Genomic DNA, 25,098 nt, shown 5'->3' on the forward strand with positions numbered 1-25,098 from the left:
ATTGTCGGGGAGTCGGCGGTCCTTCGGGGTGGGGGTGCGAGCGGTGGGAGTGCGAGCGTCCTTCCGGATGATGAATCGGGCGTCGGGCGGGGTGTGAAATATGTAAAAAAAAATTTGTATACCGCGCTCAGGCATATAACGCGCGAAGGGTATGCGCGGTACGTAAAAACGCGTATAACGCGCGCGTTATATCCGCGAAAATACGGTATATTTTGGTCTTTCAAAGGTCAGTCTGCAGATACTTCAATTAATACAGAACATTGCAGCTAAACTTATCTTTGGTAAGAGTAAATTTGATCACGTAACCCCTCTGCTCAAAGAATTACATTGGCTTCCATTGTATCTCAGAATTCAATTTAAGTGCATTTGTATTGCATTTAAGATCCTATTTGGCATTTTTGCCACTTTGACTCCTTTAGACTGAAATGTTCATAGATCTCATCTTGCCAGCAGTTCTCAAAAATTAAAATTACATTTCCCTCTCTCAGTGGTAAAAACAGAACCTTTAAGAGATTTAATTATTCTTTTGCTTTTAAATTAACCAAATTCTGGAATGCTTTACCGCTTACATTAAGAAGTTTAGGTTCTTTTGCTTTTAAACTTTTTTGTTTGCTAAACATTTTGAAAATTAACTATTTCAGCCTACTTTTTCTTGTCAAATATATGTACTATGTTTTACCTTATTGTAAACCGAGTCGAGCTCCTCTTGGTTGATGACTCGGTCTATAAAACTAAGTTTTAGTTTAGTTTACAATGCTCTCAAAGCTTTTTAGCACGTTGTTACCAACCACATCCTTCTTATCCGCATGGACAATCAGTCACAATGTATTATATAAACAAGCAAGGTGGCTCACTTCGTGTTTATCAAGAGGCCTAAAAAATCTGGACCTGGGCGATTGCTCACAACATATTCCTGAAAGCAATAATCATTCAAGGAGAAAAGAATTCTCTTGCAGACAAACTCAGCAGGTTTCTTCAGCCACATGAGTGGACACTCAACTCTGCAGTTCTGCATCACATCTTCTCTCAGTGGGGGACTCCTCACATAGATTTGTTTGCATCCCTCCTCAACCACAAGCTGCCTCAATTTTGCTCCAGGCAGTACTGTCCCCAACGACTAGAAGCGAATGCTTTTCTACTTGATTGGATGCACAAGTTTCTCTATGTGTTTCCTCTAATCCCTCTTATCCTCAAGATTCTTGTCAAGCTCAGAAGGGAGAAGGCCACCATGATTCTCGTAGCTCCTTGGTAGCCCAGACAACCTAGGTTTTCCCTTCTGCTTCAATTCAGTATCAAGGAAACAATCCCTCTTCAGATTTTTTCATCTTTTCTGAGTCATGGATCTCTTCTGCATCCCATCTTCAGTCATTGCACCTGACAGCTTAGTACCTCTTGGCCTGATGTTGGCCGACCTTTATCTTTTTCAACCTGTCAGACTCATTTTGGAAGCATCAAGAAAACTGTCTATGCAGCAGTGTTATCAACAAAAATGGAAGCAGTTTTCCATGTAGTGTACTCTTCATCATCATGATGCTTAATCCACTTCTGTATCTTCCGTATTGGATTACCTACTACATTTACCCAATTCAGGTCTCAAGACCACATCAATTAGAGTTCATTTCAGTTGCTATCAACACTTTTCATAGACCAGTTAATGAAAAACCTCTCACTGCTCATCCTGTTGTATCCAGATTTATGAAAGGACTTTTCAATTTCAGACCTCCTCTTAAACCACCTCCAGTAGTTTGGAATATTAATGTGGTTCTTGCTAGACTAATGAAGCCTCCTTTTGAACCAATGTCCTCGGCTCATCTTAATTATCTCATTTGGAAAGTGGCTTTTCTCAACTCTTACATCTGCTCGAAAAGTAAGTGAACTTCAGGCACTGGTGGTGGATCCACCGTTCACAGTATTTCATCATGACATAGTGGTACTTCGCACTCATCCAAAGTTTCTTCCAAAGGTAGTCACTGAATTCCATCTCAATCCATTGTGCATCCAGTGTTTTTTCCCAAGCCTCATTCTCATCCTGGAGAAACGGCTCTTCATACTTTGGACTGTAAACAAGCTTTGGCCTACCTCTTACAGTGTATTCAGCCTCATAGGACATCTCCTCAACTCTTCATCTCATTTCATCTCAATTCTAATAAGTTGGGACGTCCTATATCCAAAAGAATTATCACTACCTGGTTGGCGGCTTACATCACCTTCTGTTATGCTCAGGTTGGGCTGCAACTGGGGAGTCATGTCACAGCCCACAAAGTCTGAGCTATGGCAGCTTCAGTTGCTTTTTTATGTTCCACTCCTATTGATGAAATCTGTAAAGCTGCTACTTGGTCCTCAATTAATACATTCCCATCTCACTACTGTCTGGAATCTTATTCCAGACAGGATGATCACTTCGTCCAAGCAGTTTTGCAAAAATTATTCTCTTAATGGCCAACTCTCCCTCCATTCCATTGTAGTAAGCTAGGGAGTCCCACTTGTGAGAATATGCTGCTTGCTTGTCCTGGGATAAAGCACAGTTACTTACCGTAATGGGTGTTATCCAGGGACAGCAGGCACATATTCTCACAACCCACCCACCTCCCCTGGTTGGCTTCTTAGCTTGCTTACAAAACTGAGGTACCGCAAGCCTGCATCGGGTGGGAAGGCACTCGCACATGCGCAGTGCGGGCAGTTCGCAAACTTAAGTTCTTAAAGTGGCGATGCACTTTTAAAGCTGTCGGTATTGAGGCTCCGTGGATGTCACCTGCATGTGAGAATATCTGCTTGCTGTCCCTGGATAACACCTGTTTCGGTAAGTAACTGTGCTTTTATGGGTTATAGGTAGACAAGTTATGGATCTGTAACTTTTGGGAACTTTACTCAGATCTCCCTTTGGAAGACATGTTCTTCCTGTTTTTAGCCATTGTGGTGTTAAGTCTGGCTTTCTGGCCAATTGATTTTTGCATTCTGCAAGAACTTGAAGTCATATTAATAATTTAGTCTAAAAATTGGTCACTCCATCTGGGCCTAGACTCTTGTAGCTCTTCAACTTGATTTCTTGCTTTTTGGTATTATATCAGTCCATTCTGTAACTTCAAGTAATTAAAGATTCAGCCTTTTGAATGCCTACTCTTATCATTCATTGCAGTGGTTTTTACTTAGATTTTTCCATGATAAAATTTTTTACTACATCAGAAGTACGTGTAATGTGCAAGAATAAGCGTAAACTGCTTTATTAAAGGATAGCACAGCTTACTGCATTGTCCTCTCCAGCCATAAAAAAGGAAGTTTTGTTTTATTGTGATCTCACTTATATATAATATTTTATAGTGAGTTGTTATAGTTAATTCTTGTACAATCCCACTTTATTCTGGAACTAGTGGGTTATTTCCCTCCTCCTGCCAGGGATCTGTAGGAAGCCTCAAAACCTTTGAAGCTTTTATCCCCTCTCCCTCATACCTTACCACTGAGCATGCTCCTATGTTCTTCAGTCTTAATTCCTATAGGTCAGGCTATAGGAGCTTATCTTTTCTGCTTATGTTTCCTTTTGTGATTTTACAGTAATTTCAATAATTTTCGTTCGTGGTTTCGCCCTTGTGCTGTGGCGGTTTCCTGCAGGGACATCCTTGTCTGTGGGAGATCGCAGACTGTTGAAGAATGCCTACTTTTGGGGGGTTTCCTGCTCAGCAGTAATCCCCCTGGACAGCCTGCACATCTGATTGGGGCTCCGGGACCTTTTCCTTGGGAGCTGTGACCAGACAGAACAGCAGACGGAACAGCTGGTCACTGCTGAATGTTCCCTCATAAATATCCAGAGGCCACAATTTACCTCTCTTTTGGATACTCCTGACGTTGTTTGGATTCTTACTGATATCTGGGATAATCCATTGGGTCCCTTCAAATGTGCTTGAGCCATGGCATGGCTTTATCCCAGTGGTCCCAAACTCGCGGCCCACCTGGTACTATTTTGAGGCCCTTGGTATGTTTATCATAATCACAAAAGTAAAATAAAACAGCTTTTTTGTCAAATGTCTCTTTAGCTATACATTACAATATTATTATTAAGACTTAGCTAAAATGAAAGATTTATAAACTATAAAGAGTTTTACTTCATGTAAAATTGTCATTTCTTTAATAAGACATTAACTATTTTTTCTGAGGCCCTCCAAATACCTACAAATCCAAAATGTGGCCCTGCAAAGGGTTTGAGTTTGAGACCACTGCTTTATCCCATTGCAGATGGCTTTAACAAGTGTTTTATTTCCCCAAAGGTGGATCCTTCGATGGTGCTGATCACCAAGTGCACATCTCTCTCCAGCGATGGGGGGGAAAGAGGGGTTGTCATGAAAGATATCCATAACTGACATGTGGATTTCATCCTTAAGCGTCTATCTGCTTTGGTCACGGCTAGTGTTAAAGCGGCCATTCCAAGCTGTGCCATAATCCTGAAACTGTTGTTTCGGGATTTGGATTTTCTCATCTCTGGAGTGGATTGCATGTCTGATGCCTTGTATGGCATCTTGAAATTTTTCGCCAGGCGGGGTGCCTATTCTGTTTCAGCTCACAGAATGTTTTGGATTTAGCAATGGTCTGGGGATTCCTCTTCTAAGGCTACATTGAACAGATTGCCCTTTAATGGTCAACTCCTGTTTGGCCAGGGTATGGATGACCTTGTAGCCAGTGTTCAAGATTGTAAACCCAAGGCATTGCCTGGGAACAGGTCCTGCCCTGTTAGAAGTTTTGGGTGTTCTAATTTTCATCCCTTCTGGTGTTTTCATCCGTACTCAGGCCTTGCACAGGTCAACAGTTGTCTTCGTCTGCCAGACCACGCTTCAGTAGGCCCTGGCATCAGTCCACAACAAATCAGCCGGCGGCTTCTGCTTAGAAACATTTCTGATGCCAGGCTGATATCACCTCTGCGTGTGGGGAGGCAGTCGTCAGCCTTTCTTGTGGAATGGGAAGCCATCACCTCTGACCGCTGGGTTCTAGAGGTTCTCAAAGATGGCTACAAATTGGAGTTTCTCTGTCCTCTGACTGAGTGTTTTCTGGTTCCCCCTTGCAGGCCGCCCTGAGAATGTGGTTCAGGTGCAGGCCACAGCCCGCAGATTTTTTGGATCTTGCGGCAGCCTGAGCAAGACTTAGGCTCTGGGAGATACTTGATAATACTTCATTATTCCAAAGACAGGATCTGATGATGGGAGACCAGTTCTGTACCTCAAGGGGGTCAATGCAGCCCTGAAGGTTCCTCGATTCCGCATGGAGATGGTGCGAGCAGTGATCGTGTCGTCGGTGCCAAGGGAGTTTCTAGCCTCCCTGGATCTGCCGGAGGCATTTTCCCGGACGAATAGAAGTATCTGCGGTTCCATGTTGTGGGGCAACATTTTCAGCTTGCGACACTGCCCTTTGGATTGGTGATGGCACCCTGGACCTTCACTAAAGTGATGGTGGTAGTTGTGGTGGCCCATTTTCACACCCTAATTGTCCTGGTTCGCCCATCCCTGGACAACTGGTTATCCAGAGCTCCTTATCTGTTTGAGAGGTATCTGGTTGTCCAGCAGGTGGTGCAATTACTTAAATGTCTATGCTGGGTGATCAAGTTCAGGAAACGTCATCTTGAACCCGCCTAGAACTTAGAGTACCTGGGAATTCAATTTCACATGGGTCAGAAAGCTGTGTTTCTACCCATGTCCCATCAGGAGGAGCTACAACAGGTTGTCAGAGGTCTTGTGGCTACTCCATTCCTGATGGCGTGGCAGTATCTCCTGGTTCTGGGGGCCAAGATGACAATGATCAATGTGGTCCCAAGGACCAGAGTCCATCTGTGTCTGCTGCAGGAGGCTCTATTTTCGCGCTGGAATCCACAGCAGGCTACATGCATCCCTTCCCTAGTCGGCGGTGGTGTGCAAAGGTCTAGCATGGCATTTACATCCCTTCTCGCTGTCCAGGGGCCTTCTGCTCAGTATCTCAGATTGGGGGATACTGTTGGATGCAAGTCCAAAAAGCTGGGGAGCAGTGTGCATGACTGTCCCGGTTCAGGGCCAATGGGCACCATCAGAGAGCTACTGGTCGATCAATCGCCTGGAGCTGTGGGCGATTCAGCTGGTCCTTCCCCACTCTGAGGGTTGTCTCAGTCATTTTTCAACATCAAGTGTGTAGACCAAAGGACTCAGGCACTGCACACTGCAAATAAAATCAATATAAAAATCTCATCCTTCCGGCTTCCTGATGTAGCATACTGACCTTTTCAGATAAGTGGTTTACTGTTAAACAACTTTTATAGAGCCATAACATTTGCCACTCCAGTGGAAGCAAGTATCCTTGCTCCATCCAATGTGTTATGATTAAAATTCAAGCACCTTTCTAGCGACATTGTACCGCTGCTTTGGCGCCTTGCTGAAGAGCTTATGAGCACATTTAAATATTTAAAAGCCTTTAAATGTTATATGAAGATACTATTTGAGAAACTTGCCCAGTATTGATGAGAGGGTTTTTTTGTGTTTTGTTCTATTTTGAAAGTATTGCTCCCCTCAAGTGGACTGTAATTTAAACTCCCCTGTCTGTTTGGATCATACATCCATCTTTAGCATTAACTTTCTTCCATTTTTCTGCTTTCTTCTCAAAATCTATCTACTTTTCCATGTCTTCCCTTCCCAACTATCTATGTGTACCATTGCCTCCCTTTTTCTTCTCCACTATTTCCATCTATCGATAAGAAGCATTTCTTCTTCTCTTCCCTGCCGCACCCATTGCTATGCACCATCTCCTCCCTCTGTCTCCCCTTACCTTCCATCTCTGTGCACTATCTCATCTCTCTCCCTTGGTCAGAAAACTCTGTCTTCACCCTTTCCCCCCTCATATGATCTGGCATCTTTCTTCTCTCCTTCCCATAGCCTGGATTCTTTCTCTTCTCCTATGGTCCGTCATCTCTCTCTCTCCTTCCCTCCCTCCCCCCGAGGTCTAACATCTCTCTCCTTTCTGCTGTCTGGCATCTCTCATTCCTGCAGTCTGGCATCTCTCTCTCTCATATATATCACCCTTCTCCGGAATCTGACATCTCTCCCTTCTTTGAGTCAACTTTCCTCCCTCCCAGTGTAACATTTCTCCTCCTCTCCACTCCACCACTATCATGTCCAACAATTGTCCATCTTTCCCTCCCGCTCCATACACCTATGTCCAAGGATTTTCTTTTTCTCTTCCCTCACCCACCGGCAGCATCTCTTTCCTTCCCTCCCTAACCCCCAGCCTGTGCAGCCTCTGTCCTTCCCAACCTCCTCCCTGCCCCATGCAGCATCTGTCCTTCTTGCTTTCCCAACCTCGCTCCCCCCACAGCTCATGCAGAATATCCTTCCCTCATTCCCAATCCCAGCTCTCCCCTCTCAGCTGGATCCTACGGTACGACCTGTCCCTTATTCCTGACTCCCCCCACCTACCACATCCCGCTGCTGAAATTTAAAATCTTCGGGCAGCCAATGCAAAGCCAGACTCCCACTATCGGCCTGCCCCAGAAATGTTCTTTCTGCAGCGTCCTGCCTACGCGGAAAGAGGAAGTACTGCAGATAGGAAAGAGGAAGTACTTCCAGGATAGGCCGACGGTGGGAGACTGGCTTTACATCAGCTTATCAAAGATTTTAAATTTCAGCATCTGGAAGGTGGGGGAGTCAGAATTCAAGGAGGTTCCTAGAGAGGGTTTCACTACAGTGTAGTGTCAGGCGCACAATCACTGCGGGCCACATAAAATGGCCAGGCGGGCCAGATTTGACCCGCGGGCTTTGTGTTTGACACATGTTCTCTAAATAATGGATTATGCATCTTTTCTGGTTCACAATTATGTGCTGAAAATATTTGAAAATAATTCTCACAGTAATCTAATTCTAAATTTATCTATGCCTGGGTGTGTGAGATATATACTGTATATACTCGAATGTAAACTGAGATTTTTGGGCCAAATAAAATGGGCCAAAAATGGGGGTCTTGGTTTATATTCAAATCTTCCCCCCTCCGCTGCCTCAAGCCACCCCCCCCCCCTTTGAAACTAGCAGACTTCAGTGTGTAAGTGCATCTCTACCCGCAAGCTCACCAGCCAACAGTTTGTGTTTACTCCCAAACAAGAGTAAACCCCCCAGGCGTAGTGTGATTTCCTGATGGCCTTGCAGCACGTTGGAGCATGAGCAATTCTCACTGGAAGTCTCGACAGCCATTTTTACCGCAGAGAAAGAATGGGCAGGAGCGAATGGGAATCTCTCCTGCTCCAACGCGCTGCTAGACCACTAGGCAATCACAGTAGGCTTGGGTTTGGTTTTTTTCCATTTTTGCTTGGAAGGGAGGAAGGGAATGCTGGCTGGTGGGGGTAGGGACGAGGATATGCTCTGAAGTTTGCCAATTCGGGGGGGAGGGGTGATGGGGGTTTGCAGTGGCAGACGGGGGGGGGGGGGAGGGAGATTACCAGGAGGTTTATATTTGAGTTACCATTTTTCCCCTAAAAGTGGAGGGGGGGGACAAATGGTATCTCAGTTTATATTCGAGTATATACGAAATACAATGATTTTCTGAAAATATTTTATATGGGTAAACTTTTGCATATGAAAGGAACCTCAAAAAAGATGGTCTGGAGACAGTAAATTAGTGGTATAAATTTACTGGCCCAAAAGAAAGCTATTACCATATACAGTACTCCCCGATATTTGCGGAGGGTCCAATCGAGGAACCCCCCTCAAATGTTGAGAAACCGTGAATACGGTTTTTAGGCAGGGGAGACAGGAGAGGGCAGCTGGAGAGGCAGGATAGGGCAACCGGAGTGCCGGTGAGTGAAGGAAATCACTCGCTGTATACTCCGACAGCCTTTTCCTGTACTAAAGTCCGGCCTCACCAATCAGGAGCTGCGTGTCAAAGCAGCTCCTGATTGGTGAGGCCTGACTTTAGTACAGGAAGAGACGGTTGGAGCATACAGCGAGTGATTTCCTTCACTCGCTGGCACTCCAGCTGCCCTCTCCTGCCTCCCTTTCGAGGTTGGAAAATACGTGAATGACTGGGACCGCGGACTGCAAATTCGCAGGGAGCACTGTATGCTTGAATATACAGTAAACCGAGATATCCTTTTTTCCCTCCAGAAAGGGGGAAAAAGGGTTGACTTGAATATAAACCGAGGTTAGAAATTTGGGTTACCAAGGTAATAAACTGAGGTTAGTAAACCGAGGTTAGAAATTTGAGTTATCAAGGTAAACCAATCTAAAAAGACTGTTCACCTTTTCTCTTCATCAGCTACCTCGTAAGTCACTAAACATAATACAAATATCTGTGATCAATATATCCCAAAGCTAACATATTCACAACAAGGCCCCTACATAGGAAAATGCAAGTACAAGTGACCACAAACTTAAATAAATGCAAACAAAAATCAAACTTAAACCTCAAGAAGCCATATGCGCCAATACCATAGAAAGAGAAACAACACTCTACACTTTGGAAAATAAAAAGAAAGCAGTATAAATTTACAGTAAAACTGCATTTTTTATTCATGACATTAAAAATAAAATTATTTTTTTCTACCTTTGTTGTCTGGCCATTTTATTCATGTTTATCCCAGTTTCTGCTTTCTTCTGTCTTTTCTTAATTTTCTTTCCAGGGTCTGCAGTCTATCTGCCTCTTATCTCATTTCTGTCCTCTCCTACACCCATATCTGACTTTAACCTTTTCCTTTCAGTTTTGGACTATTTATTTTTCTGCATCTCTATCTGCTTCTATTTCTCCAGGGTTTTTTTTTTTTTTTTTTTTTGCTAACTCTTCCCTCTTTCCCCCTTTCCAGCATCTTCTTTTTCTTTCTTTCCCCCTTTATTTTCACTCTTCTAGCCAGTATGTACTGTCTTGTCCCCTCCATCCAACATATCCTCTCCCCTCTTTCCTCCAATGCCTCATCTATCTATCTCTCTCTTCCTCCACCTGCACCCAAGATCTCTCCCTTTTACCCTTTGCTTCTTCCAGCAGAGTTGCAGTGTAGGGGCAGGCCCTACATGCGAGGCAGGCAGCTGATTCTTCCCAACGCTGGCCTCCATGCTGTTTGCCGGCCTTTGTGTGAAGGGGGGAGTGAGGAATCAGTCCGCTAAACCGGCTGGCAATAAAAAAGCCAGATGCCATGGGGGGTCTTCCCTCTTGCCAAATCGCTATAGGATCTGCTGGTCTCGATGTTACCCCCTCTAACACTGGCAGAGCCTTTAGAAATTTGGCAAGAGGGAAGGCCCCTGTGGTGCTTGGCTTTGTTATTGCCAGCCGGTTTAGCAGGACTGGGACAGGATCAAAGGTAGAACTTCTCACAATTCAGATGCGCCGCTGACTCCTCACTCCCCTTCCCCCCTACCTCCCAGCAGCCAGCAAACAGCATGGAGGACGGCCGCTGGCGGGAGGAATCAGCTGCCTGCCTCGCATTTCAGGCCTGCCCCTGCCCCACGACTCCTTTCCCCACCGCCTGGTAGGCTTATATTTGGATATTTTCTTAAACTATGGTAGTAGACTCAAATATAAACCAAGACCCCCCCATTTTTGGGCCCTTTTTTTAGCACAAAAATCTCTGTATATAATCGAGTATATACGGTAAATGAATAAAGCTAAAGCTTTTTCCTCTCTAGTCAATGGCTAAACATATAAAAATAATACATACAGCAGAGAGCAGAGCGCATACACATGACTTATGTCTTTTGTTAATATATAATGCATTATATCTACATATTTAGCCTGAGTTGGAGTAAATTTCTAAAATGTGTTACATTAAATATGCATTTTCTGCAATGAAATGCATGTTAGGTTTATCTTAATCTGTCTTTTTTATGAGGAAGTTATTCCTTGCTCTTCTAAGCTCATTGGAATGACTTGTGCTTTGTAGACATGTTCATTTAGGTTGATGACTGAATATAAGGTCCTTGTAGTCTTTTCTCAGGGTCCTCCTTCACTGACTTTGACTCTCTTCCTTAATGGAACACACAGTCTCATTTTAAAATAATATCCATGTCTTGACAAAATTGTTTCTTCTTGGTAATGTCGGATCTGGCATGCTATGAAACAGCAAATATATCCCATAACAAGTGAACATGGTCTAGGACACCTGATTTAAGGAACCTAGTTGTTTGATAGTGGGTACCAGGTGGGTAGACAGCTTTGGAGAGAGAGTATTCATTCCCCTTTATAAGACTGGGTTGTGCATACAACAATGCGCTTGCTTTCTTTCTAGTGAGACCAACCTTTGAAGAAGGTGGGACAGCGATTACAGGGAGGAAACATGAGTTCACACGCTCTGAGAGTGAGAACTGGCGAATCCTGAGAGAAGAGCTGAATGGGGAAGACGAAGAGGGAGGTGTATGGCGGCTAGCTGGATCTCGACGGGATGGTGAGAGATGGCGTCCTCATAGTCCAGGTGAGAGAACAGAAGAATGAGATCAACAGGGAAAGTGAAGGAATACAACCTAAAGGAATGAACCGATAAAACTAGTAGCCGTGACGTTTTTAGTATTTGAAAACTTATTTGGGCTAACGGAGAGGAAAATTATCCTTTGTAGTGTTTTACAGATCATTTTATTACTTTTTGATACCGCTGCCTTGTTACAGATTTATTTATAAAATTTTTAAATATCATCTTTATAGTCATTCACAATGGCTTACATAGTATTCAAAGAACAATTACCAAAGATAAAATCCAAGAAAATCAAGGCATCTAAAAAAGAAAACAGAAAAGTCTACCCTCATATCGTATTGTCCCCATTAAAGCTTTTCTTAAATCCTCTGATAGTTTATTCTGGTTCTCTTGCCCTGCTACTCTAAATGTCTTTGATCTCCAATTCATTGTCTGGATTTCAGCCACATTTGGCATTACATATAAATTTTTTTATAATGACAGCAGACTTTCCTTGATATGTAATGTTTTATCTGATATCTCAGTCAAACAGGCTTTAGATTTCTAAACATCTTAATGGTTAATACTACCAGTTTAAATAGACAATATTCTTTAACAGGAAACAAAGAAATTTTACCAGAGAAGGCCAAGCACTTTCCTATAATAATCAGATATGATAAACTGCTTCAGCCCTTTGGAATCAAAGTCAAGATTTCCATCAGCAAAGATGTTGGGATTTTGCTGAGTTTGCACAGCCTGCCTTAATTTTTATCATTTGACCATTTTGTTCTTCAGGAGCTTCTTCTAGGGCGTCTATAGTTGTTGCATAGAGCACTGGACTGGAGATAAGGCAGGAAAATCTTCTTTAGCCTATCTGAAATACACAAAATATATTGGGTACTGTTTACTAAGCTGCATTAGTTTATGTTAAAAGCACAATGCTTCATGTTAACTGTTACATATCTAATGTTTTAATTAACGTGAGCTGGGATAGAAATTCTTATTGAGGGTATATGGGTAGAGACTGTACCTTGCAGTTAACATTCAGTTACAAGCTCCATATTAACTGCCAATGTGACAGATAATGTGGTGCAGTTAGCTTCCAAAGATATAGCAAACTACATTATGAATTATTGGTCATACTGTTAACATGCAGTAGTCATCATTCCTCTGCTTTAGCTGCACAACTGCCTTCTTCAAAATGCTGGGAGTGCTTCTGTTAACAAAGAGTCCCATAAAACAAGGCAATCTACTAACAAGATCCAGCGTGGAAACAATGATAACAGCAAGCTGTTGAGAAGAATCTTTATTCACTAATCTTTCTCTGTTTTTTTAAAAACATCCCCGACATGGCCAACTGGTAAAATCAGTGTCTCCAACCCAAGTTGGTCAAACTTGGATTTTAGCACTAATTGGAATTTTATATGCTCCTGAAACAAGCAGAATATGGCTAAGTTGAGCATCTGTTTTTAACAACCTGGAGCAAGATTAGTAAATAAAGATAACAGCCAGTTGATAAAAAGAATAAAACTTAATGTTTCTAACAGTTAACTTATAGGTTTTGCACCCTAAATTTGTTAGGCAGTAAACATTAGATGAAAATCTTTATAGCAAATTAATGCATAGACCCCCATAATAAACTTTGGTTAAAGGAGAGAGGCATGCACTAGAGGAGGGTTTTTGTACATTAAGTTTAAATTAAATAAAAATTGATGTCGCTTGCTACTGTGATTTTGGAAATGGCATATTAGAAAAATTGGGGCAGTTGGTGGTACAATAGTAATGAAACCTGGACTTCAAAATATTACTTTAAAGTATAAAATCTCTGTAGTTTAATTGTGGTATCACTGTAGAAGTTTTATGAACTCATTAAATCTTAGAAATCAGATTCTCACTGGGACAGTGGGAATGCAGTATTAAAATAATGCTTAGCTTATATGTTTCTGCCTATTTAAACGATTGTAATAAACACTTTTTTAGAATGCAAAAATTGGCACTGAAAGGGGAGAAGATAGCATGGATGGTTCTTCAGTTCAACTAAGTGATCAACTTTAGTTGGCCTTAAATATTAAGTAATAGCAGGCATAGTTAAGGCTAAAATTTGTTTTGAGTTTTTTTTTGGGGGGAGGGGTTTAAGTACAAAGTGTATTTTTTTTTTTTTTAAATTAAGATCCAGCAGCAACTTGGATGTTATGCTGATAGACAGTAGGCAAGACATCAGAGGTACAGTTTATCCCTAGAGATTATGGGGAAATATTCCACAAACTTCCATCCATAGAAATACTTTATCACTATAGGATATGATATGATTATTTACTGCTACAGCTCTTTACTAACCTGGACTCCCATTTATGCAATACTTCCTTGTACCAAATATTTATTCATTCCTTATCTGCCATAGAAACATGTCAAGGGCATCTAAGAAAGTCCAACTGCTCAGCTCAGCTCTACCTCAGGCGAACACAGTCTCTGTTTGTCATGATTAGTTATCTCAAGAAATAAATAGCACACAAAATCAACAGAATGAATTTATCTGCTATTTTAGCTCTGATTTTCAAGGTAAAGACAGAGGAATCTCCAGGGACTGATCTGAGACTCAACCTTGTGACCCAGGGTACTAAAATGTCTTGGGATAAATCTGTCTCTGTACACAGTGATAAATTTAACAAGGAAACAACTGTGCAAGTAGTTTTGCAAATTTAACCAAGGATCCCTCATTGCTAGTCTCTTCAATGGAACTACTATACTGCAGAAACCTTTAGGTTTTCTGTAAACATAATAATAGGAAAATTGTAGATAACCTGGAACAGTTCTGCACTGAATTTTAAAACACCATACTATCCCATAAAAATAAGCAGGGTGATATATTAAGCTTGGTTAACCTTTAAGCATGAATTTTTTTTCTATCCAGACAAATTTCCCTTCCCGGGTCCCTCTCACAGTTTCAAGTCATGGATGTAATTATAAGATGATATGGTCAGTGTCACTAGTGGAATGGACATTGTAACACAGGGTAGAACCAGACTGTAGTGTCCTTGTAAATGAGATTTTCTATATTGGTGTGAGAGAGAAGCAACTACAACCCCTAGGATGCACTGGGCTCAGCAGCTTAGTGCTAAGCTACCTGAGAAGAGATGGAAGAGCTGCTGAGTCACAGGGGCAGGACCCAAGCAGAGATGAGTATATCTTTTCCAGTTTGATTCATTCAAGGAGGTCCCTGAAAGAGAAAGTAACTCGCTAGCTTTCCCCTAGATGTGGCTGAGGCAGAAGCTCTGGGCAAGCTAACTCCACTTCAGCTGAGAGAAAAAGACTGTACAAGGTGAAACAGTTACTGAGAGCTTAGCTGAGGGTATCTGGGATGTATGTGTCGAGCAGCTTTATTGCCTATGGAAGCCCAGAGAGAACATGGGAGTTAGGGGAAGCTAAATCGAAGAGCTGACCTGTTTTGCTGATAGAATCTGCTGGAGGTAAGATTCTCCTATGTGAAAAAACTCTGCCTTAATTCTAATGCCTGACAAGAGCGATGATTGAATGCTGCATAAAACTGTTTCTGGGACATGGCAAGTCCTAAACTGGCATGGACATGGCAAACCCCAAAGTGTTTCTGGGGCATGCCATGCCCCAAACTGTTTGGCACCAATATTAAATGTCCCAGAGGGTTAATATATAATACCAATAACGCTCCCTCTCTTCCTTTTCTGAAATGGTGGGTTGTAAGAATGATTAATAAAATGAGCAAGTGCCCATATAAGTATTAAATGTTAAATATTATTGATGTAATCTCAGTACAGTGGTCAAAGGTATAGGCCTCGGAAACCCGAGTGCTCAGGCTTAAACAATGTGTAAAGGGGCTACTTCTTATGCCTCCTTAGCACCATCATAGATATACATCGTGTGCATTAATATAAATCACCAAAAAGTGCAAGTGTTAAGTAAATACATTATTCAAAAATACAATCCATCATATCAAAAAAGTGCTCAAACTAGCGATTTCTAAGAACTTATCTCAGGGGCTCCTCCATTGTTATTGATATTTCCAGATAGTAGAGTGTCTTCAATGGATATTCCTGGCGCGTATTCATGCAGGTTGGATGATGGCTCAACTGAGCCCAGTTTCAAGATAGTTCCCTTCCTCAGGAGCCAGTTTCAACAAAATTTTCACACACTATCACCGCACATAGCCAAAGAGGAGGACAAGCCCAAGAAAAATCCGTGGCATCGCTAGCTAACTATGTTTGGGGCATGGCAAGCCCTACTGAGAATATAAATTGGAAGTAGTAGGAAACTTGAAAAGCATAGCTGTTTCTTAGGAAAAGAAACCATTAAGGGAAACTGAAACTTGTGAAGAAACAGGCTGTTTAATAAATTATTATTTTTGTTCTTAACACTACACGTGTTTTGTGTAAATTCTTTCCTGAGCACCGTGCCCTGCTCTGTCACACACATGGTGACATGTATGGGGAATTGCAGTCTCTGACACAGAGACTGGCCCAAATACAATTAGAGTCTGGGGTCCTCAGTATAAAAAGTTTTTTCATTTTGTTGGAACTGCCAACAGATATCAGCTCCTGAGGCAAGGATAGTGAGGGACATTACAATATGTATATAGTGCTGGATAAGCAGGATTTTATTTGGGTTATTTGCTTTATTTGAGTGCTGCTTTAATCAAGGCAGAAGAAGGAAAGTGCTGAAAGTCTTAATCATGCCACTGTGGACACCTGCTCAGCCAGCAACCCTGGAGATAACTACCAGGGCGCTCTATAAAGAGGAAAAAATAAAACAGGATTTGCTGGAAATCCTGGTGTGGATTTAGTCAGTAAAGTCAGTGCTCCAGTTTACTGGAAAGACTAGAATGGGTTTATGGGAGCTAGAGTAGCAGAAAGCTTGATGGATGGTATATCAAGAAAATAATAAACTTGGATCTCCCGACTGTGCTTTCTCAAAAGACACCGCATGCAAATGAGGTTCGTAGATGTTCACATAGGCTCGCCAAAAATTAACTTGAGATGAGTCGCTGGTGGTAGCGATCAGTACATTTGCAGAATATACCCGCATATTTTTTTAAACCCAACCAAACCCACCAAAACAAAGATCGGAGGAGAGATGCCCACTCTGTCCTGCTGCGCTCGCACAAACTCCAGACACCCATCCCTATCAGTGGGAGCAGGAGAGATGCCCACTCTCACCGCATTGCACAATCCTCTAACACTACTACCCACCCAACAGCAAGAGAGATGCCCACACCCTTCTGCCATCACCCAACTGCCCCCAATGGCGGGCCTTCCTGATGCATTCTGGGATGCGTCGGAGAGGGACCTAAGGCTCTGATTGGCCCAGGTGCTTAAGGCCCTTCCTAGGAAGGGCCTTAAGTGCATTGGCTAATCAGAGCCTTAGGTCCCTCCCTATTGCATCCTTTGATGCACCGCGAATGGGAAGGCCCACCATTTTATAAGAGGTAGTGTGTAGGTGTCCTTCCTGCCAGACTTCATGGGCAGGGGAAGGGGTCATCGGGTGTATGGGAGGAGTTGGGGGGTTGGGCAACAGGGGATGGAGTGGACATCTTTCCCGCTTCAGGTGGGGAGTTAGTAGTGTTGGGGGATTGTGCGGCGGGAGGGAGTGGGCATTTTTCCTGTTGCAGGGTGGGGGTGAGTGAGTAGTGGGGGATTATGCGACGTGGTTGGAGAGAGTGGACATCTCTCTTGCTGTGGGATAGGGGTGGGTAGTAGTGTCAGGGGATTGTGCGACATGGCGGGAGAGAGTGGTCCTGTCTCCTGCTGATCTTTGTTTTGGGGTTTGTTGAGTTTTTTAAATTTGCATGAGGGTTGGGGTCTGAGCTGTCAAACCTTACTTTCCTGTCAGTGCCTGAGCCAATTAGCGCTCAGGAACTGATCAGAAAATAAGGCTACGACAACTCAGGCCTGACAGCAAATTTTGGCTGCAAATGTGACACAACAAGGTTAGAGAATCATTCACAGTGTTCATTTAAATATTAATGACATCATTGTGCTACATTTGCATGGCAGTATAGGAAATTTGGAAAAGACCATGGTAAACCGTTTTCATAATCCACCACTAATATATATGCACACTAAACAGGCTGGAACCAGTTTAGTGTGCACATTAAATCACATTTCAGTTTTGAGAATCTTCCCCCTGAGAATATAAACTGGAAGTAGTGGGAAACTTGAAAAGCATAGCTGTTTCAAACCGTTAAGGGAAACTTGTGAAGAAACAGGCTCTTCCCCGCTGTTTAATAAAGAGTTCTTTTTTGTTCTGAACATTACACAGTGTGATGTGTGTTTGTGTAAATCCTTTCCTGAGCACCGTGCCCTGCTCTGTCATAAGTTGTTCGTCTTGAATAAAATCATGTGGTTAGCCATGTCAGTCAACTTTAAAGGAAATATATAGAAATAAAATATAAATGAAATAAGGTGATAGCTTTTTGGACTAACTTATGCAGTTGTTTGATTAGCTTTCAAAGATATCCCTTTAGATCACAAATAAACAAATGTTGACATATCAGAATATATAAGTGAAACATGAAAGCATTCCAATGGCAGTCTAACAAAAAGAGGGATGAGGTAAGAAAACAGGAAGATGTGGATGAGTGACAGGGAGATATGGATGGATTTTAAGAAGGCGACAAAGCAATGTAATTTTATGGTTTGTAATACAATAGAAAACCAAGATCTTTGTTGAATTCTGTCTGGTTGGTGGCAAAATATTTTATTGTTTTGATTTCAAAGGTCTTGTCTTTAGAACATAAGAAGTTGCCTCCGCTGAGGCAGACCAGAGGTCCATCTCGCCCAGCGGTCCGCTCCCACGGCGGCCCATCAGGCCCATTGCCTGAGCAGTGGTCCCTGACTATTTCTATAACCTATCTCTACTCCTATCCCTGTAACCCACGTCTATTCTTTTCTGTACCCCTCAATCCCTTTCTCCTCTAGGAACCTATCCAAACCTTCTTTGAAGCCCTGTAACGTGCTCCTGCCTATCACAGCCTCCGGGAGCGCGTTCCATGTATCCTAGCATTTGTTCTAAACCTGTCCCCTTTCAATTTCTCCGAGTGCCCCCTTGTACTTGTGGTTCCCCATAATTTGAAAAATCTGTCCCTGTCTACTTTTTCTATGCCCTTAAAACTTCCTTTTAGTATTCTCACCATAAAATCATTGATGCAGTGTTCTAGTTTCTGGAATTGTTGTCTGATAAGAATTGATATCCTTGTTGGCATTGAAATGTTTAATATGAGAGGTATAGATAGAGGATTACTGCACAGGTCCTGGACCTGTTGGGCTGCCACGTGAGCGGACTGCTGGGCACGATGGACCTCAGGTCTGACCCAGCAGAGGCATTGCTTATATTCTTATGTTCTTTGAATTTGCTCACATTAAACATCTGCCATTTTGATGCCCAGTCTTGCAAGATCCTCCTGCAGTTTTCACAATCCTCTTGTGATTTAAAAACTTTGAACACCTTTGTGTCATCAGAAAATTGAATTATCTTAGTAACTAATCCCATCTCTATATCATTGTTGAAAAGTATTAGTCCCAGCACTGATCCCTGGGGAACCACTCTTATTTACCATTGACCATTTAATCCTACTCTGTTTTTTATCTTTTAACCAGTTCTTAATCCGTAATAAGACATTACCTCCTATCCCACAACTTTCTAATTTCCTTTGGTGTCTTTCTTGAGGTATTCTGTCAAATACCTTTTGAGAATCTGATACAAAAAAATCAACTGGCTCACCTTTATCCATATGTTTATTTATCCCTTTGAAGAAATATAGTAGATTGATGAGACAAGACTTCCCTTGACTAAATCCATGTTGGCTTTGTGTCATTAATTCATGCTCTTGTATATGCTCTGTAATTTTGCTCTTTTTAATAGTCTCTACCTTTTTGCCCAACACTGACATCAGACTCGCTTGTTTATAATTTCCCAGATTACCTCTGAAACCGCTTTTAAAAACTGATATTATGTTGTCTACCCTTCAGTCTTCTGGAGCTACACTGGATTTTAAAGATAAATTACAAATCACTATTAATAGCTGCACAAGTTCATTTTTCAATCCTATCAGTGCTCTGAGATGTATACCATCCTGTCCATGCCTTTTGCTACGCTTCACTACCCAAGAAAAAAAGCTGGGTATCATTGTAGACAATACTTTGAAACCTTCCGCCCAATATGTGGCAGCGGCCTAAAAAGCAAGCAAGATGCTAGGAATTATTAGAAAAGGGATGGTAAACAAGATTAAGAATATTGTAATGCCTCTGTATTGCTCCATGGTTAAGGGGCTGGAGGAGCTGCTGTACAGTGAAAGATTAGAGAAACTGGGCCTCTTCTCCCTCGAACAGAGGAGATTGAGAGGGGACATGATCGAAACATTCAAGGTACTGAAGGGGATAGACTTAGTAGATAAGGACAGGTTGTTCACCCTCTCCAAGGTAGGGAGAACAAGAGAGCACTCTCTAAAGTTGAAAGGGGATAGATTCCGTACAAACGTAAGGAAGTTCTTCTTCACCCAGAGAGTGGTAGAAAGCTGGAACACTCTTCCAGAGGCTGTTATAGGGGAAAACATCCTTCAAGGATTCAAGACAAAGTTAGACAAGTTTCTGCTGAACAAGAATGTGCGCTGGTAGGGCTAGTCTCAGTTAGGGTGCTGGTCTTAGACCAGAGGGCCGCCGTGTGAGCGGATTGCTGGGCATGATGGACTACAGGTCAGACTCAGCAGTGGTAATTCTTATGTTCTTAACAAAGATATAGTAGAAGTAGAAAAGGTTCAAAGAAGAGCAACGAAGATGATAAAGGGAATGGAACTTCTCTTGTATGCAGAAAGACTAAAGAGGTTAGGGCTTTTCAGTTTAGATAAGAGACGGCTGAGGAAAGATATGAGTGAAGTATACAAAATCCTGAGTGATCCTGGATTGATTTTTTTTTTTTACTCCTACAAAAATTATAATAATTAGGGGACACTTGATGAAGTTACAGGGAAATACTTTTAAAACCAATAGGAGGAAATATTTTTTCATTCAGAGAATAGTTAAACTCTGGAATACATTGCCAAAGGATGTGGAAAGAGCAGTTAACATAGCTGGTTTTAAAAAAGGTTTGGTCAAGTTCCTGGAGGAAAAGTCCATAGTCCACTATTGAGACAGATGTGATGGAAACCACTACTTGTCCTGGATCGGTAGCAAGGAATGTTGCTACTATTTGTGTTTTTGCCAGGTACTTGTGACCTGAATTGACCTCCGCAAAGATGGGATATTTGGCTAGATGGACCATTGGTCTGACCCAGTAAGGCTCTTGTATGTTCTTAAATTGCCCCATTACATCTTCCAGTGTTAGAGTTTTATTTAATTTTCTCTGACTTATTAGCACTGAATAATATTTTTGGCACTAGTATCTTCCCCACATCGTCTGTGGAGACCAAAGCAAAGAATTAATTTAATCTCTCTGCTATAGCCTTGTCTTCCCTGAACGCCAGGGCAGGATTAACCAATAGGCCAAGTAGGCACGTGCCTAGGGTCCGAAATGGTCAGGGGGGCCTGATGAAGGAGGGCATCAAGATTGTTTTTTCCAAACGGCGATGGGCCCCTCCAGCATCAATCGGCAACGTGGGCCCCACCCCGATCGGCAATGCGCCCCCCCCCCCTATATCGACGGAAAGTAAGACAAGCAAGCAATGCGGGTAAGAAAGGCAATGGGAACTGTAATTGTGCAAGCGGTGCTGCTTGCCCAAAGCTTCCCTCTGACGCAGCTTCCTGTTTTCCGCCTGGGTACATGGTGGAGTAGGGCGGGGCAGGGGGCCCAGTGTACTTGTGTGCCTAGGGGCCCTCGACGAATTAATCCTGCCCTGCTGAACGCTACTTTTATCTCTCAGTTATCTAGCGGACCATATGATTCTTTTCTTGGCTTCTTTCTTTTAATATACCTAAAAAGGTTTTTACTGCCTACATGTTTTTCCCTGCAACGTAATCTTCTTTTCATGGTCTTTATAAATTCCTTATCAGTGCCTTGCATTTGACCTGCCATTCCTTATGCTGTTTCCTATCATTTTCAGTTGGATCCTTCTTCCATTTTCTGAAAGAATTTCTTTTAGCTGTAATAGCTTCCTTCACCTCACTTGTTATCCATGCTGAAAGGACTTCCAGATATACCCAACATCTAGATTTTTGGGCATATATTTTTGCCTCCATCAGATGCACTTGACTGATTTGCTGAAAAATCACCAACATTATAAATTTGCCATTAATAACCCTTTTTCCAAAAACCCAGTATATGTACTAACCTGAAAACAGACAAATGTCTCATTAATTCAAATCCTTCCCCAGGAATTAAAACTCTTATACAAAAATAAGAGGGCTGGAAATGGCATGTTTAAGAACTACTGCTCTAAAACAGGTGAGTCAGTCAGATGAGTTAAAAGCAGGAAACTTTGACCCCCCACAAATCCTGGTGAGACTGAGGAGGACCAAGATACAGAGAAGGGAAATGATGGGAGAAGAAATTGAAATTGACTAAAATATGGGAAAAATGAGAGCTGATAGAGGAATGAAAGAGAAATGAGAATGGGTGGACTAGAGCAGTGTTTCTCAACACGTGGTATGCATACCTTTGGGGGTACGCAGCCTGGCTACTGCCGGGAATCTGTGACTGCCCCCCACTGAAGCTGCCACTGCTGGGAATCTTTCCCTGTTTGCCTACCTGGGAATGCTGCTGCGGCTGCTGCACAAGGAAGAGGGGGGAGGGAAAAGCTGCTGCATAGGGGGCAGGGAGAGAGAAAGATAGAAAGAAAGACGGACAGACAGCGGGAGAGAGGGAGAAAGAAAGAAAGATAGACAGCGGGAGAGAGACAGGGGTAGGGAGAGAGACAGAAAGAAAGACAGACAGACATATTCTAGCACCCTTTAATGTAATGGGCTTAAAGACTAGTGTATTAATAAGACTATATTGTGTGTATATGAAAAATGGATGGAAGAAATTGTGTTACAATTAGTACTATTATGGGGGTGGGGTCTGGGGCAGAACTTGGGCGGTGTACTCGGTTGGTATTTGTTAGACTTAGGGGGTACTTGGCTTGAAGAATTTGAGAAACACTGGACTAGAGAAGTGAAAAGCTATTAAGTAGGCAAAAGATGAAAAATAAAGGAAGACAACACTGGAGGGAGAATACAGGAATAAAATAGATAAAAAGGCAGCTGAGTGAAATGAAGAAAAAAAATGAAACAAGATTCAATGTTGGTGGAAGATAAAAAGATAGGGAGAAAGAACACACAGAAAATGGATGTGCGACCTGAGAAAAGCAGTTATGAGAGAACAAGCCAATGAATCAGGGAAGAGAACAAGACAGTCATTCTGGAAAAAATACATCAAAGATAAATTTTTTATTTTTAGACAATGAAATATGTTAGCTTTGAAAATGTGTATCTTTTATTCAGTTACATCTGCTCTGGATTCCATATGTGTGATGATCAATCCATTCCCACGAACTGGATTTGCAGAAGTGAGAATACTATACCTTTGAGCAACTCCCACATGGAGGTGGAGCCCAGCACACCCTCCAGTTTTTCTTCTACAAAAGAACCGTGCAGAAATCTGCTCTGCTTGTTTTTTTTTTCTTGCATCCAAAATTTATTTTTCTGAGTCTTCAGTGCTCTGAGACCCCATTCTTGAGGATTATCTGCCTGGGAAATGATTCAGGTTCCACTGAGCTGGACTGCAGCTCTGCAGGGCAAGCCTTTGGGTGGACTTGGAGAGCCAGCTTGCAGGGCAAGCCTTTGGGTGGACCTGGAGAGACAGCCTTCTGTGCTCAGGGTCTGTTCACCTGGGAACTGGCTTGCCTTCTGAGTTTCTCAGTAGCTTGAGTGAAGGCTACCCAGTGTAAGAACCCTTGGGGTATCGGCGCTGGCTGCATATTTATCCACCCCTATCGTTCTTTGAGGTTCCCTGGGGGTGGAGGTCAGCGTTGGTCCTGCTGGCAGCCTTAATATTCCTTGGTTTGGAGAGTCACTGGAAGTATCTGAGGCAAAAAGTCCTTTCCACCTTTTCAGTTGGATTGAAAAAAGCTGTAGGCAGGCAACAGCAAAGAACTGTGAGTATAGTCTCATTCCTATAGGAGAATCGGGGTGGGCCAGAAAATCCAAATTTTGATGGTTTCTGGGGTTAGGGTTCAGTTATCCCACCTTCAAACCCCCTTTTTCTGTGTTTTTGAACTTTTCAAAAAGTCTCCATGGCCTGTTTTTGGTGTGATTTTACTGACAGTGGCCATCTTTGGATTTCAGATGATCTTTTTTTTTTCAACAGCCTCTGTCTTCCTCAAAACCCCTCGATTTTGCTCCCAATCAGCTGGGATTGACTCCTCAAGGGGTGAGGACATAAATTCATGTAAAATTTGTGCTGCTACTAGGGCATCCATATACACATGCCAGGGAGGGGTGGGAGCCTTGGGCTTAGCTCATCCTCATCCTCTAGAGCTGGAGAACTGCTATGGGTCCGTGAAATGGGTAGAAAGTACTGCCCAGTGTTCTTTTCTTGCAAGATTGCAAAGTGGAGGTGCATGGCATCTGAGTACCCAGTAGGAGTCCAGCTAGAGGACGTATAGGTTTCATTTGCTTCCCTTGCACCAGACCTCTCCATGGAATTTGTTAATCTCATGTGGAGAATCTTTCTGATGTGACCAAGAAAGATGGCGCAGCCTAAGGGCTCTCAGCTGTCGAGCATCTTCTCCTCAAGTAAGCAAGCTAGCCCCTTGCTCCAGTGACCTTTCCGATCACGAAGGGTCAGATGGAATGTCAAATTTCATGCCACTTTTGTCCCAGTGTTCTGACTCAGTCCTGGATGACTCTGGTTTCCTGTTTGGGTTCAGCAGCCTAGAGGCCTCACTGGTTCACGACCAGGGGGTTGATCCTCATATCTGCCGCCTTTTCGGGTCAGTCTCTGTCCACCATTTTATTTTTGTTCTGGTTACAGAATTGAAGCTGGATGCCCAGTCCTCCATTTCATGGTCATGAGTAGTTTTAACGCCCAGACCTCTTTCTTTCTGGCACATCCAGACATTACTGCCCTGGTCACAGAGGAGTGGGCTCTTATTCCGGTCTTATTCGGGCTCTTATTCCGGTCATCCTGGGTTTTCTTCAGGCCAGGCTGGAAAAAGGCCTGGCTATGGCTTCCTTCAAGTTACAGGTGGCCGGTCATTCTTGCTTCCTGACACAAGATTGCAGGTCTTCGCTGATGTTTCACCCTGATGTGACCACATTCCTCCAGAGAGCTCTCCATTAGAGGTCTCCACTGTCCCTTTCTGACCTGGAACCTTAATGTTGTTCTGAAAGGTCTCACTATGAGCCCCTTTTGGACCTTACAGTTAAAACTGTTTCTGTTGGTGATTGTTTTGGCACAGCAAATCTCGGAGCTGCAAGTACTTTCCTGTAGAGAGCCTTTCCCCAGAATCACATATAAAGGTGTGTCTCTCCATGCTGTGCCCTCCTTTCTTCCAAAGGTGGTGTCAGATTTCCATGTCAACCAGGAGGTTCATCTTCCTGCTTTTCATTCCACAGGGTCTGACAAACAGGATAGAGTTATAAAGAAGCTAGACGTCCGCAGGATTTGCTCCAGAACTCGGAAAGGACAAATGACTTTTGCCTTTCTGACCATCTGTTCGTGCTTACTAGCCACTCCCGGCTTGGCAAGCCGGCGTCTAAGGTCTCTATTGCTAGAGGGATTTGCTTGGCCAT

At 42.8% G+C, this 25,098-nt stretch overlaps 1 protein-coding gene across 4 annotated transcripts in view; it reads left to right on the plus strand.

The window, feature by feature from the left end:
* GIGYF2 (GRB10 interacting GYF protein 2) overlaps nucleotides 1-25,098 on the plus strand; it is a 674,098-nt gene that overhangs the window by 343,814 nt on the left and 305,186 nt on the right. For 3 of the 4 annotated variants that reach the window (XM_033959534.1, XM_033959536.1, XM_033959535.1), the window contains one exon: nucleotides 11,207-11,389. The exons of the other annotated variant lie outside the window; for it this stretch is intronic. In XM_033959534.1, coding sequence (XP_033815425.1) covers nucleotides 11,207-11,389 — 183 coding nt within the window. The remainder of the gene's footprint in view (nucleotides 1-11,206; nucleotides 11,390-25,098) is intronic. 4 annotated transcript variants of the gene reach the window in all.

Source organism: Geotrypetes seraphini, chromosome 9 (genome assembly GCF_902459505.1).
Source record: "Geotrypetes seraphini chromosome 9, aGeoSer1.1, whole genome shotgun sequence".
In the NCBI taxonomy this organism is placed as follows: Eukaryota; Metazoa; Chordata; class Amphibia; order Gymnophiona; family Dermophiidae; genus Geotrypetes; species Geotrypetes seraphini.